This window comes from Hippopotamus amphibius, chromosome 17 (assembly GCF_030028045.1).
Source record: "Hippopotamus amphibius kiboko isolate mHipAmp2 chromosome 17, mHipAmp2.hap2, whole genome shotgun sequence".
Taxonomy (NCBI): Eukaryota; Metazoa; Chordata; class Mammalia; order Artiodactyla; family Hippopotamidae; genus Hippopotamus; species Hippopotamus amphibius.
In genome coordinates this window covers 36,084,345-36,099,888 of record NC_080202.1, presented here as the reverse complement: position 1 = coordinate 36,099,888, position 15,544 = coordinate 36,084,345, and the positions used below count along the sequence as shown (strand labels likewise).

The 15,544-nt window shown below is 39.3% G+C and overlaps 1 protein-coding gene across 4 annotated transcripts in view; it reads left to right on the top strand.

Moving 5' to 3' along the window:
* Nucleotides 1-1,936: 1,936 nt before the first annotated feature.
* KAT7 (lysine acetyltransferase 7) overlaps nucleotides 1,937-15,544 on the top strand; it is a 30,319-nt gene continuing 16,711 nt past the window's right edge. For 2 of the 4 annotated variants that reach the window (XM_057714631.1, XM_057714629.1), the window contains exons 1-6: nucleotides 1,937-2,118; nucleotides 4,622-4,769; nucleotides 7,026-7,202; nucleotides 8,327-8,566; nucleotides 12,287-12,369; nucleotides 15,337-15,426. In XM_057714631.1, the coding sequence (XP_057570614.1) occupies nucleotides 2,104-2,118; nucleotides 4,622-4,769; nucleotides 7,026-7,202; nucleotides 8,327-8,566; nucleotides 12,287-12,369; nucleotides 15,337-15,426 (753 nt within the window). In that variant the 5' untranslated portion in view covers nucleotides 1,937-2,103. The remainder of the gene's footprint in view (nucleotides 2,119-4,621; nucleotides 4,770-7,025; nucleotides 7,203-8,326; nucleotides 8,567-12,286; nucleotides 12,370-15,336; nucleotides 15,427-15,544) is intronic. The other 2 variants (XM_057714632.1, XM_057714630.1) reach the window with 2 other exon arrangements.

Below are 15,544 nucleotides of genomic sequence, written 5' to 3'. Positions count from 1 at the left end.
CCTTACCTATTCTAAATATACCTAGCTGCTCGACTTTCATCTTTAGTACACGTTTCTTACGATCGTATTTCTACCCTGTTGGTGTTAGTTTTTTCATCTTTCTGCCAGAGAGTACACTTTCCAAGGACAAGAACCATGTCATGATAAACTCTTTTAGTGCTAGCTGCAGTGTTTGAAAATCCAGTGTAAGGGATTAACTAATGTTGAACATCTGTAATGCTGGTGTTTGTATGATGAATGGCTAAGTCAAGATAAGATTTTATTCTAAAATACTAATTTCCAGAGAGAGATACTTCATCATCTTTGAGTGCTGTAGAGAGACTGTGAAACAGTAAACATATTCTGACTGACTAGCAAGAGTTTACTGTAGGTAGAGCATGGTATGGGTACTATTAAGGATGGTATAAAAGAAATGAGATATGTTCTTAACACAACAGCTCCTTACCAATAGTTGGAGAGCCAGACTCCTTACCAATAGTTGGAGAGCCAGAACATCCAAGAGTAACCTCAGGAACACACCAGTAAGTGCAAAATAACAATAACAGTGTGAAATTAAATGCTTAAGTCCTGAGGGGATACAAAAGAGGAAACAGAAGCCCTTTACAAATAAGATCTTATGTGCAATTCAACCTAAGTAGGTTACTGAAAGGTATTTATAGTAAACACTAAAAGCTAAACACTAAATACTAAAAGTTGCTTGTGTTAGCACCAGCCCAGGATATCTCCAAGAAGAGTGCTAGCTAAGGGTCTGGAACTTCAATTCTTCAGAGTCCTCTGTTTAGCACATCAATCAGATGTTTATCTTCCGCTGCTTTGTTCTTTAGCTCAGCTCCAGGGGGAAAGGTGAAACTGCAGCCCAGGATCCTAACTTAATGACTGAGCTTGCCTGGATTCCGCCCATGCGCTCTGGGCTAAGCCTTGGTCCTCTCAAAGCTTTTTTTCCAGTGAGGCTAAATTCTCAACGCCTTCTGTCCACTTCCTAGCCTTTTCTTATGACTCTTCTAGCCTTATATCTTCCACAACTTCTACTTTCTAGGCCCTCTCACTATTTAAAAATCAATGCCTTTCTGAGCTCCAGCTTTACTAAAAATATTCGTTCCTTTTCCTCCTCCCCCAACTCCTGGCTCAAGCATCTGGATTTCGAGAGGTCACTTGGGCTAATGGGATTCAATGCTTCTTCGGCTCTCATAGGACGCACACAAACACACACACACTCACCCTGCGGGCCACCCAAAGCTCTCAAACCCGTACAGGATGGGGTAAGGAGATGGCAGCTCATCACAGAGCTAAACTGGTAATTCTTTGGAGCTACAGCTTCTGGAGAATGGTTCACTTTCGCGCGTGAACGGATTAACTTACTTGCTGTTCGCTAAGGGCCAAGGACAATGTCTCCTCTACCAGACAAGAAACTTCCCGATGATGGACGCCACCCTTTCGTTCCTTTCACAAGCCCCTATTCTCACCACTTTGAGACACAGGATAAATATAACTTAAAATATAGCTTCTTATGCAAACTATCCCTTCCCAATTTTGAGTTAATGTCATAAACGTAAACGTCCTTTACTTTAGCCAATTCGGCGAAGAAGGGGTTAAACCTCAGCAACCTGATGGATTCTGGGGCTTTCCTTCCTCGCCTTCAGAAATTAAAACGACCGGGAAGGGAAATTTTGCCCAAGATAAAGATGAGAACCGTTAACTTCAACTGTCGGGCTTCTGCCCCAAACAGGAATGGCTACCCACGCCTACAATGGGTGGCATTCCCCTGACTAAACATGGCTGGCCCCCGCTTCCACCATCGGTGCCACTTCCTGCCCAAGTCCAAAATGGCGCTCAGTAGCCTCACCAGAGGAACGAACCTCCCAGCATCCTCTCTGACCCGTAACGTCAGGTGACGCGAACCCCAGCCGGAAGTGGAGAAAAAAAGCGCCTCAGCCCGCGGCGCCTGCGCAGAAGGCTCTAGACGCTGTGAAGCAGGAGGCGCTTGGGATCGTCCGCAGGATTGGGACTGCTACAGAGGCCGCCACGGAGCCCGCCGGAGCCCCCGTTCCTACTGCTGCTGCCGCCGCTGCCCGAATCGGAACCGTCGGGCCGCAGCCGCCGGCAATGCCGCGAAGGAAGGTAAGAGGAACGGGACAGGAGGCATGGCGGGTTTCTAAGGATAGTCGATTGAGCAGCGTGACGCAGTTGGCCACGCCTCACAGTGGCTGGGTTCCAACTTCCCGCTCCCCCGAATCTAGCTCAGCAACCCTCTTGTCTGTCCATATCCAAACAGAAAAATGTGGGCCCGACCCTGGCCTCGGCCTATGCTTGCAACTATTCCCGCCCTCTGCTTGCCTGGCTCGGAGGCGTTCTCCTCGGTAATTGGTCGCTGAAACGTCTAGAAGCATATTGATTGGCTACTGATACCGCCCATTTGGGCTCAAACGGTCACCTCCCCGCGTGTGGGGGCGGTGTCTGGGCCGGGCCCTGCAGCTCTCCGATTGGTGGTGGAGAACGATCCCTTCTCTCTTGATTGGCTGGGCTTGGCAGTCTGTTCTGTGGGGGCGCGGTTTAGCGGGACCGCGGTTGGGTGGAACGAATCCCTTCCCTTCCGTCTGGTGATGCTCATAGGAGGAGAGGCGGGGTTTTGGAGCATCCTTCCTTTCCCCACGGGGGCACAACAAAGCAGAGGACTGGGTGGTAGAGAACCAGCGCCCACTCCCAAGGGATCTCACGCTTGCCTGTTGCTCCTAAGCTGTAATTTTTCCTTGTTTGTTTAGTTGGACAGCGCGTAGAAAATGCAGTTCATAAAATCAGAAACTTTCTAGAATTAGATGGGATTTATGAGTTCACTTAGGGACACTCCCATCCCTTCTTTTCTCAGCTAAACAAGTAGAGGCTTAATGGAGTGCCCCAAGCCACTCAATTAGGCAATGGCAGAGCCAGGACTACAGAACAAATCGAATTCAGTTCAACAAATGTTTATTGACTACTTGCTACGTGCTGGTTGCTGGGGATTCAGAAATTAATTAAACATGATCCCTAGCTTAAGGAAATTAGAGTCTGATGGGGAAAACACACATATAAATAACTGTAGAAGGATCTAGTAAATTCTCTACTTGGCAGTAATATACAAAGCTTAATGGCAGGTAAGTGAGAGAGCAATTAAATCTGCTCTGGAATAAGATGGGAAGTAGATTGGTGAAAGCCAGAGAGAAGAACTGAGTTCCACTGTCAAGCCAGGAATGGATGGTCAGAGATGATCAGGGATTCAGATATCTGGGTAATTGGACTGGATGACCTTTAAGATTCCCCTTTTATTCTGTCAATTTTCTGTGACTCTCTTTGGGACCTCCACTTATTATCTGGGCAGATTAGCTTTGAATATTTGGAAAGTTGAGTGGTATTCTTGTTCATTTCTGCGGAAATGTTTCTCTTCACAGAGGCTTTCAAATATTTACACTTTTTAATGTTTCCTAAAATGACATATATTGATAGGTGGTATTTATGTTAAGGCTCACCAAATGCAGAAATAGTACTGGTGCCTTGGAATAGGCCCACGGTTCCCTTTCTGCAATTCCCAGATACAAAGAGCTCTTGAAAATGTAAATTTTTTAGTAACTTATTTGGTGGCAAAACCTGTCCTAAATTGTTGAGTGTCTCATTTAGTGTGATTGTTTATATATTTTGCTGGAGAAAGGGTGTTATTTGCAGGTTATATGCAAATTATTCTCTTTACAAAAATCTAAAAAATTATAAATTCTAAACACAACTGGTCCTAAGGGTTTTGAATAAAGAATAGGGGACTTATAATTTGAAGCTTTGATGTCTTTTTGGTTTTGTTTTTTTTAAATTCTTTTAACAAATACATTTCTCTCTCTGGTTTAGTAAAAGGTATAGTATTAATGCTCAGCTGATAAAAGTTGTCTTTATGTCTTTTCATGCCACAGGAGGCTAACAATTGACACATAATTATTAATTGAAAAGATGATTTTTAAAAACCTTCTGTTTTTGCATACCTCTGAGTCTTCATGTGCAAACCGCTCCCTCCCCCACTTTCTTAAAGCACTTTTGGCATTCATGTGGAGAAACTTTAAAAGCTGATAACTTAAGAGAGGAGAATGATACTCTTTTTCTCCTGAAGTTCTTTTGGGATCAGAGTTGTGGACAATGACATTTTGAATTAGTGTGTGGTTTTTAAAAATGTAATAGCTGTTCATGGAGACTTTGAACAAAAGCTACTCTGAAGTTCAATAGAGTGTAGCACTAACATTTTTCTCATTACCCTTAACTTTCTATAAGCACATGGTTATGTCAACCAGATTGTTTTGAGTAGGATACTTTCCAGTTTGTGGTACTGACTTCCAAATGAACTTGTTTCAGAATTAACGATAACACAATAATAAAAGAATAAAACGATAATAAAAGAAAGGAATTCTTTTTCTGTATTCATTTAATAAAGGTGCATTATTTGTAGGTTGGTCCATTTAAATACTCTAAAAAAAGGGAAGTTGGCTGTTGGAATCCTTCCTTAGGTTTGAACTTGGTGTTTTCAGCATCACAGTTCGTTTTATTTCCAGTGTTAATACAAACCCACAGAGTAAATGTTTCTGTGCTAATGTCTGGATCTATGGTGTTACAGAGGAATGCAGGCAGTAGTTCAGATGGAACCGAAGATTCCGATTTTTCTACAGATCTCGAGCACACAGACAGTTCAGAGAGCGATGGCACATCCCGGCGATCTGCCCGAGTCACCCGCTCCTCAGCCCGGCTAAGCCAGAGTTCCCAAGGTAAAAGGCGGCTTCCTTCTTCCTGACCACATCTCACAGCTGATTGGAAATCACATTATTGTGCTAGTTAATGTGGAAACTGGTCCCTTGTCTTAATATTGATGACAGAATCTGGTAAAATGCAGAATAAATGACTGAGTATCAGGTCTTTAAAAATGGTTCTGTTGGGGCTACTGTCCAATCTGTAGACCCAAAAGAACTATGTCTGGTTTAATAGATGTGTATGACACATACACATATATGACACATTTAATTTTTTATAGATTACAGTTTCCCTATCAGTAAAATGAGAATGTTATCTTTTCACTTTTTGTTAGAATGGTTTAGGCCTAGGGACTTAAAATAGTCTCTTGAACTTGTTCTTGTAGGAGGCCCAATACTTCTAACACCATGTTTAGTTCTGTAATATAGTCAGGTACAGTTAGTAAATATAAATAATTGAGCCAACTATCAATTGTAAATATCCAGAATTTAGCTTTGGTAGTAAAGAATAGAGAATCTTGGTGTTGGAAGGTTTCTCTAGTGCAATTAGCCATCTGGGCTTAGATTTGGAGGGTACCCGTGACCCTCCTGGTTCTGCTCTGGGATTCTCTGGGGAAGAAAGTTGTAATTGATACAGAAAGCTGATGATCAACAGGTGATAATAAATTAAGAGGGAAAATATAATATATTTTGAGCACTTAAGTAGTGTTGATTTGGTTACTGCTATATAAGCATGTTGCAAAATGAGAGAAAAACATCTCTTTTTTTCAAGCAAGGAAGTGGGAACATTCTCTCTCAGCAACTGTTCCTTACTTTGTTTTTGAATCTAATATTTCAGCTGAAGTACAGATGTTGTCTCTTGATTTTTCAACTTTAGGTTTTTATCTGTTGGCGCAATGGGAATATTGGTAAATGGCTACTATAATTCAGGTACTCTGCTATGTACTGGAACACCATGGTGGAAAAATCATACTTCCTGCCTTCAAGGAGCTCACTGTTTAGTGGGAAATGTAAACTGGTGTGGTAATGCATTGTGGAATGGGCTCTGAGAGAGATTTCCATAGAGTACTGTGGAAGCCCAGAGATGGAAATCTTAAAGGATCTAGTAGGAATTTATAAGTTGATTTGTAAGATGGGGAAGTGTTATTATAAGCAGAGGGTACAGTATATGCAAAGGAGTGGGCATAAGTGTTCTTAGTATAATTGGCCATGCCCTGGACACCTGAAAGTTGTAAATATTCAAAACAGCTATGAATTACATGAGCTCTGGATCTCTTTCTAGTTATACTTTAGGACCACTGAATTGTACAACTCTGTGGGGCACCATTTACAGTGTGGTCCATGTAAGATGGCCCTCTCTAAAGTAAAATGTAGACTACATTGTAGGTGGAGCTCCCTAGATGTATGCAAAGGTGTGCAAACTGAAAACCTAGCTGTGTGCCAACTTTTACACAAGAGTTTGAGAATTTCAGTTTTCTTCTTTGAAGAATCCTAATATGTATATGTAAAATATACATATTAGGATTTTTTGTTGTTTAAAATATACTTTAATTTTAGCTCTGAATTTCTTTTGTTTCTTTTTTAAGTGTCATCAGATTGGAGATGTAAAAAGGCTATTGGGTGCTTCAGAATAGATTTCTCCATCCAAAAGAATGTTAAAAGTTGTATTCTTGACTTACCCTTTACAAATCTAATGTTATTTTGCTTCAGGGTATCAGGGTAATCAGGAAGAAAAAAAGAGATCCTTAAAGGAAATATTTATATATTGTCATACCTTTAGTAGTAGAGTATCTGTTTTCTGGTGGGTAAGGGAAGAAAGAGAGGATGTTGCTAATATTTATAATGATTTATAAAGCACTCGATTTTGATATCTAGGGATCGTGTTAAGTGCCTTACATTAATCATTTCACTTATTTTTCACAACAAACTTACGAGGAATGTGCTACTAGTATTTTCCCATTTTTTTATAGATCAGGAAACAGGCTCGGAGAGATTAACTTTCCCAGGATGCCACAGCTAGTTAGTATGGTGAAATGGAATTGAATCACGTTGAGTCTTAATTAATAAACTATTAATTCTGTGCTATATTGCATCTGTGTACTCAATCTATTTTGCTTATATTTAATCTAATAAAATCGATATTTTAAGGATTTGTTGGATTTTGTGAAATATGAACAAGAGGGCCTACATGCTGAGAAGTCACACTGATGGGAAATAAAACAGATTTCCTTCTTTTTTCTTTAAATGTTTTATTGTTTTTAAAATCGGGATCAGATTCCAGTCCTGTTCGAAATTTGCAGTCTTTTGGCACTGAGGAGCCTGCTTATTCTACCAGGAGAGTGACCCGTAGTCAGCAGCAGCCTACCCCAGTGACTCCGAAAAAATACCCCCTTCGGCAGACTCGTTCATCTGGCTCAGAAACTGAGCAAGTGGTTGACTTTTCAGATAGAGGTGAGTGGGTATGGTATGATTTGAACCTATTACAGAGAGGGTCTAGTCCGTTTCTTCTTAAGGGAGGTTTAGAGCCACTGCAGGTAGATGCCTGATACAAAATTCAGCTAGGTGAATGCTGTTTGTCTGATTCCTTTCTTATGTCTTGCTGAGGCAGTTTGGTACTCTAGAACTCTTGAGGTCCAGAGTAGCTACAGTATATTTGATCAGACCTGCAATAGCCAAAAGGGACTGGGGACCTCTTACCCACAGATGAAAAAGGCTTAAAGCAGATGTTCTTACAGGTATGCTTATCAGTCCATTTACCTCTGAATTTCTGAGGAGGAATGACTGTCAGTAATGGGGAATGGTAAGCTATTGAGGTTGTGATTCACCAGCCCAAATCAGGGGCCTTAGAGCAAAGGCTGTATAGACTGCTGAGCTTTCAGCCTACCAACCTGGGCATTTGGTTTGATGGCACCGTATTTACTTTTTAAAAAAAATTTTCGTTGCCAGTATTTGAAAAAAAAATTTCATGTAACAACCTGAGTTATTAGTTTCTTTTAAAAAATAGAAAGCTCTGGAAACATTAGGTGGCCATTTACCATGGTGGTAATTGGCTAGAACTGAATAGTAGTTGTCACCTCGAGAGGCACAATCACCTGTCATTTGGCCTTGCTCAGCCCCAGTAGGCATTTGGTTTGCAACCCCTGATTTAGAGTTAGTCGAGTCCATTCACACTGTCACACGAAGTCTGTTCAGTGTCATCCAGAAAGAGCCATTTTCATTTATCTTCCATCCTGTGTATCTCCTGGAAGGAGAGTGGGATGGTAATGTTTTTTAAAGATTTATTTCCATCCAGTTTTGATTACTCGTGATTTGGGACTTGGGAGAAACACAAATAAGTGAAATCTATTAGGTGAACCCCAAATGGAATTTTAGTCTAGATTTAAAATTGCACAAGAGGAATGATGTTAATAGTTTCTCTTCATTTTCTATTTAGTTTTATGGCAGATAAATGGCTAAAAGTTACAGGTTAAATCATAGAAAGAGGATCTTGGGAAGCCCATAAACTCTTCTGAATATAGTACCCTCTAAATAAAATAAACCACATTCATGAATTCTACCAATTGCTTTTACTTTAGAAACTAAAAATACAGCTGATCATGATGAGTCTCCACCTCGAACACCAACTGGAAATGCCCCTTCTTCTGAGTCTGATATAGACATCTCCAGCCCCAACGTGTCTCATGATGAGAGCATTGCCAAGGACATGTCCCTGAAGGACTCAGGCAGTGATCTCTCTCATCGCCCCAAGCGCCGCCGCTTCCACGAAAGCTACAATTTCAACATGAAGTGTCCTACACCAGGCTGTAACTCCCTAGGTAAGTGTGCCCCAGCTTCATGACACCCTGTGTTATGTGGTTCTCTCTCCCTCTGAAATTAGGATCACCCAGAAATGTTTAGTGTTCCGTTGTGACTTAGCTTCTTAGGCTCTTCAGTGATCACGGCTCAGAATAACACTGAATTGCCCACTTGAATAAAAGCATCTCTGCTTCTTGGCCTATTATACATAATAACAGATTTGGTTGCAAGGAAATTAACAGTGTTGCGCCACTCAGTTTATTGAGAGCTTTTCGCAGTGAAAAATTCTCTAATTTTTCCAGCAAAAATGAAACAGAAGACTAGTTATCACCAAATATCTCATTGTATGGTGCATAGTTCCAGCTTACTTAGGACTAATAGAGTGTAAATTAGTGGTGAATAATGGTTGTATGATAATAGTTATTAAGGAAATAAGAAAAACAGATTTTTTGGTCAAGAGGTTCTGAAGGTGAGGAGTACAGATGAGACCCTGGCCTTTTGCGACTTCAGTAATTTTAGGTCTTCTGGCTTTGTGTGCATAGTAAGTATAAACTAGATTTCATTGTTTTCTTATGACTTACTTTTCCCCCTTACTGAGAGATTCTGGTAATGGTTTAGAAACCTTATTTGTGCTCCTTAAGTGAGCTTAGATGCAAATGTTGGGCTAAGCTTTGGTCTAGAGTTGGTGTTGATTGGGAGATAATGGGCCTCTCTTTCTGTCTACAAATTTAGTGTTTGAATGTGGCCACCAGGTTCAGAAAAAAGGTAGAATAGAGTAAGTCGCTGCTTTGCAGACCACCAGTATGTTTTCTCTAGTATTTTATTTATTTGTCTCCTTTCCTGGTCTTAGCACTTCCTTAGGTATTTTCAACCCATCAAAATGCATAAATAGAGCAAAATTTCCCCTGACACTATACCAGTTGTTACTCAAGGTAGTTGTTTCAGGGCTAAGTCAATTTCCTTGAGAGAAATAATGAAAAACTAAGAATAGACAATATCATATAAACACTAGTACAAGAGATAGTTAATATGCCTTAAGAGGGTAAGAGGATCTCCTTGCCACACAGCAAGAGAAGGAATTTTCCTCAGCTTTGTTTGTCCGTAGCCATGCATCCTTAAGTTGTTACTTTTATTTCATGTGCTATGTTTAATCAGTCATTCAGTACTCATTGAATGTTTGCCATGTGCCAGGCACTGTTTTAAATTCTGGGGGTGGAGTTGTGAACATGTCAAATTCCCTACCCTCATGTAGCTTGTAGTCTAACTGGGGAAGGCAAAACAGATGTATAATACATCAGCTGGAGATGTATGCTGTGAAGGGTGGGATACTGTACACATACACAAGCGTGCGTGTGTAGGGAAAGCCACTCTGATATGCTGATATTTGAGCAGAAACCTGAAAAAAGAGAGAGAGTGAACCATTTGAGTATCTGGGGGATAAGCATTATGGGTAGGGGGGATAAGCATTATGGGTAGAGGGGACAGCAAGTACACAGAGTCTGGAACAGGAAAATACTTAACCACTTTGAGGAATACTTTTTTGGAGGGTAGGGGGTTGCAGCATGCCCTGCGGCATGTGAGATCTTAGTTCCCTGACCAGGGATCGAACCCTTGCTCTCTGCATTGGGAGCACAGAATCTTAACCACTGGACCTCCAGAGAAGTCCCTTTGAGGAATACTTTAGGGGCCAATATGCCTGGGGCGGATAGACCAGATTGGGGAGGAGGAGATGTGGTTACAGTGGAGGCCTGATTATGTGTTCATTTATGCCCTGGACTCAGCATCCTTAAGGTGGTAGACCAGAAGATACATATAAATCTGTTGCGTCACAGGACAGTTTACTTTGACTTTTGGTTTTAATGTACTGGTGAAGTTTGAAAAGTGTGAACCTTAGCTTCCAAAATGATTCTTGATCCTATTCCACTCTTTATATTAGGTAAAACAACGTTGTTAATTTATTTTTGGTAATTTTGGTATGAAAGTTTGATGTGCTTGTGAAAAATTAAAACCCTACAGGAGGGCTTGAGTGCTAAGCAACAGTTCTCCTTCACTCATATCCCTAGAACCATGCCCTAGATATGAAACTACTATTGGTAGTTTTTTATGAATGCTTCTAGTAATTTTTTGTACATATATAGCACATGCGTATGTGTACATGTATTTTTTTTGTTATTTATAAAAAGGAAAATATACAGTGGTTTGACATCTTAGATATTTTACATTAATTGGCACTCAGAGGTCCATCTGTTTAAAGGATATAGAGAATTCCATTATATTGAAAGTTCAGAAAGTATTTAAATTGCCCTGTGTTGATTGACATTTATATTATTTCTCATTTTTTAGCCTTTTTTTTTTTTTTAGCTATTTCAAACAATACTGTAATTGATAGCCCTGCACATATGTATTTTGGTGTCATTCTAGAAAATCTGTTGGATTAAGTCATAGCAGTGGAATTGCTAGGTTAATAGAAGAGCTGTCATTTTTAAAGTTTTAATATAGACAGATTGGTTTTAGTTTACATATTATAAAATAAAATGAACTTGAATAATTTATTCAGAAGTTACAGATGCATATCTAAAAGGCTTACTATAGCAGTGATACTTTACATTTTGTACATAGTGTTTGATCAGTGAGGGTAGTTTTTTGTGTCTAAGGTTAAATGTTGGACCTCTTAAGATTACGTTTCTACATCCTGGAGAGGTGGCAGCCTGCATATCATATATTAACTCCCCTCTCCCCCAGTACTTGGACTGTTTTTGCCCTTTATTTATTTTTTGGCTATGCTGAACGGTTTGTGGGATTTTAGTTCCCTGACCAGGGATCAGACTTGGGCCCTCGGCAGTGGGAGCGTAGAGTTCTAACCACTGGGATGCCGGGGAATTCCCTGTTTTTACCCTTTAAAGCTTACTCTTTAAATCTTGTTGTATAATTTTTAAATCCCTTTAAAATGTCTCCTTTACCCCAAATGAAGTGTCCTTTTTCCATGAAAGAAGAATAAAGATTTTTGTAGATCTGCAGTTTAGCTTAGCTAATTTATCTTTTTATCTCATTAGCATTGTCTCATCATCCCTCTCAAACTTAGGTGTTTGATAAGCCTTTTGATTGAAGAGACATATAAAAATGAAATAATCAATTCCCTGTGTATTTTCACAAACCACATGAAAAATAGAAAAATGAAGAGAGATGCTTTTAGATAAAATGAGCTTTCTGTATTGTTTTTCCTAATATTTTCCCTTTTTAAGAGGGCCTTGCACAAACTGCCTGTTTAAAAGTTTGATTATAGATAAATAACTGAATGAATAAATGAATAAAGAATAACATAGAAGTTTGATTATAGAAGAAGTCTAAATCTTTAAACAAAACCAGCCACCCCTCCAAAAAAAGGAATATATTTAATCTGGTCCAAGATTATCGAAGTGTGTTTCTTTATATGTTAGAAAAGGCCAATTCCTTCTCCATTTTTCATGAGTCTCTTTTGATTAGGGAAAGAAGTTCAATTCAGATTGGATAACATTGAAAGGAGAGTACACTTTATTACACATATGACTTGATCAGTTTAGCATAGGAGAGTTAAATTCCACCAAAAGAAAATATTCTTGCTTGTAACTTTGTGCCTTTTAAATAAATATGGGTTTATGACATTTTGGAATTATAGCAAAGAAGGTTTATTTTAGAGAAAAATATTACTTTCCAAGCTTAAACCTTTCATCTTGAGATTAAGCTTTTTCCTCCTTTAACAGGACACCTTACAGGAAAACATGAGAGACATTTCTCCATATCAGGATGCCCTCTCTATCATAACCTCTCAGCTGATGAATGCAAGGTAATTGTATTGTCTTTTATTCAACATATACTTATTGAGTGCTTACCATTTGCCAGGCACTTTGCTAAACAGTGGAGATACAGTGTGAACAAAATGGGCAAGGTCCTTGTTCTTACATTCTAGTGCAGGAAACGTTGTAAAAAACAACCGTGTTTAAAAAAAACAAAACAGAAAAAACAAAAGACAAATAAAAGAATTACTGTATGTAATGAATGCTTTCAGAGAAATTAACAAAGAGACTACCCGTGGACTATTTGGAACATCACCCTCCAAATGCATTGATATTTTCTGTTGAAAATTATCTTGAAAGATTGCTAGGGACCTTCAAAGATTGCTAGGGACCAATAAGGAATAATTTGCATAAATATGTGAACTTAATATTTATGCATTAATTTCTCTTCTTACAAATCTGTGAAGATATTCTGCTTTTTAAAAGTTTTTCAAAATTCTTTTCCTCTTTCTATTTCTGTGGAATACTTTTCCTTTTTGTTACTCTCAATCACACCTACTCTTGGCTAATTATTGTCTTACATTCTTGAAAAATATAGTTCTAAATAACCTTTGGGATTTGGAATAATAGATTTAGGAGTAGAGCCTAAGATCCTATTTTGTATGTTTCTGTATGGGTTGTTGCTACCAAGGAGGAACCAAAAAACTAGTTATGGGCAAGCAAAAGTTGAAAATGTTAATCAGATGCTCAGGTAGTATCTAAGGTTATCTAAGTTCGTTAGACCAAAGTATTAATTGTTGTTTTTGTGGTTGTTCTTTTGCTAACACAGCCAGGATAACAGGTTTATTCCTGTCTGGGTCAGTTTCCTCCTGCGAAAAATGAGATTCCCCAGCTAACATTAATTTTCCCTGATTCAGGAATGTGTTCTCTTATTTACAGGTAGACCACAGGAGGGAAAGTTTCTTTATGTATTGTGTTTCTTAGTCTTTCAGCAGAGTAGTATTCTTTCAATGCTTACATGGATTTTGAGATTTTGGACACTTACTCTTATTTTCCTTCATCCCAAATCTTTTATATAAACAAGGCAATTTCTTCTGCTCTCTGTAAGAGTGGTAGGTCTTCCCGATATCTTCCCATTAACACGAGACCAGATCAAAACAGGAATAGCTCTTCTAACATCTGCATCAGCATCTGACAAGGCATTAGGTGCTTCTTTCTCTGAAAATAACTGTGATCTGTTTTTTGAGAGTTGTGTGTTACCACTTGTCTTTAAATATAATGATCTAATACTGTGGATGATTTTACATAAAAGTCTTCCTAAGGAATAACTTCTAAATTGTTGGCTAATAGCAGTATGAACATGTTGCCTTAAGCAGTTTATTTTTAAAAAAGAGAAAGAAAAATTTCAGTTTGGGGAAGAAAATTCTGAAAAAAAGGACACATTTCCTGACCTTTCCTCTTTTGTGCTTTCTTTTTTACAAGGGAAATCAGGCTCAGCATAATCCATCTCTACTACTGGACCATGTGCTGGGAGGATCAGGGGAATTTCTGAAAGATACATATTTTTATTATATTTAGAATCCCAAATGGAAAGATTAGACTAATTCCTCACATTTATTAAAAGCCCCAAAGGTTTTAAGGTACTTGCAGGTATAGAATTATTCTGAATTTTCTGATAAATGATTGCAATCAGTGATACTACCATTTTTATTCAGTCACAAGACTGCATTCAGTGAGTTTACATTTTCGTGGGGAAGGCAAAATCAACATATAAAATTAGTGATTAAGAATTTCGTGTAGTGGTAAATGTTACGAGAGACAAAAAGTCTAAACAGAGAGTGACTGTCTTGGAGGTGACGGGGTGTGGCACTGCTTTTGCTTGGGCTGTGAAGAAAGATGTTTTATCTGAATCATGGGTGATGGGAAAGAGGCAGTTGTGTCTAGATCCTGAGTAGAAGGATGGGCAAGCACAAGGCATTGAGGCTGGGATAAAGGGGTTGGGTTTGAAGGATTGAAGGTAGGCTGGTGTGGCTGGAACGTGATGGGAAATGAAGAAGCAGGATCCAGATGGTGAAGGACCTGTAGGCCTTGGCAAAAAGAGTATGCTTCTCTTCTGACGGTGTGGAAAGCATTTGGAGGGTTTTAGCAGAGGCATGGTATAATATCATAAACACTTTTTAAAAATCACAGCTTGCTGGTATGTGGAGAATGCACTGGAGGACACAAGAGTTGACACAGGGTAGACTAGTTGCAAGGCTGCTCTGAGGCTCAGGCAGTAGATAGTGGTCTGGGCTAGTGTTGTCAGTGGAGATGGTCAGAATTGGTTGGGCTCAGGATATGTTTTGGAGGGGAGCAGCCTGAAAGACTTGCTGACGAACTCAGAGTGAAGTGGGAGAGAAAGAGAAGAATCAAGCTTGACATTCAAGTTTAATCTAGATAATGAAGATAATAGAAATCTTCCCTGTTTCTTGCTATGAGCAGATTTGTGGGAGCGTGTCAGTTGCCGTGATTTGACCATGCTGAGTTTTAGTGTTGATGTGGAATAGGGAGTTGGATATGAGTCCTCATTGCTCAGAAGATGAACCTGAGACTATTGGAGAGCTGACATGATTTGTCTAATATCATAACTGTAGAGTTAAGTTTCCCTATAGACTTGATCCCAAGTATCTAACCTTTTCTTTGTACTTCTTTACTCTGTTCTTGCACTTCCTCACACTTATACCATTGCATAATGGAAAGAGTACAGAGGCTCAAAATTATCAGACTTACTTAAAATCTTAGCTTCACCACCATCTGGCTGTAATTATTTCACTTCTCTGATTCTCAGATAATGGCTGAGAAAACAGAATGTGAAGCTTGCCTTATCTATTTCTTATAGAGATTGTGAAAATAAATGTGAAGACCCTTTGAAAGTAAAAGTACAGTGTAAATTCAAGGGATTACTGTTATATTCTTACGCTTTAAGTAAACATAGTCTTAGAAGCAGGTGGATTTATTGACGTTGTTGATGGTTGCAGGTGAGAGCACAGAGCCGGGATAAGCAGATAGAAGAAAGGATGCTGTCCCACAGGCAAGATGACAACAACAGGCATGCAACCAGGCACCAGGTACGGGCCTTGTTAAAGCTCTGGCCATTTACAGTTTGAGAGCCAAGTCTTGGATTTCCTCTGCCCCATAATGGTCCTTAGGTATATCCATGCCTCTTGTTTCCTTTGCTGTGTCTGA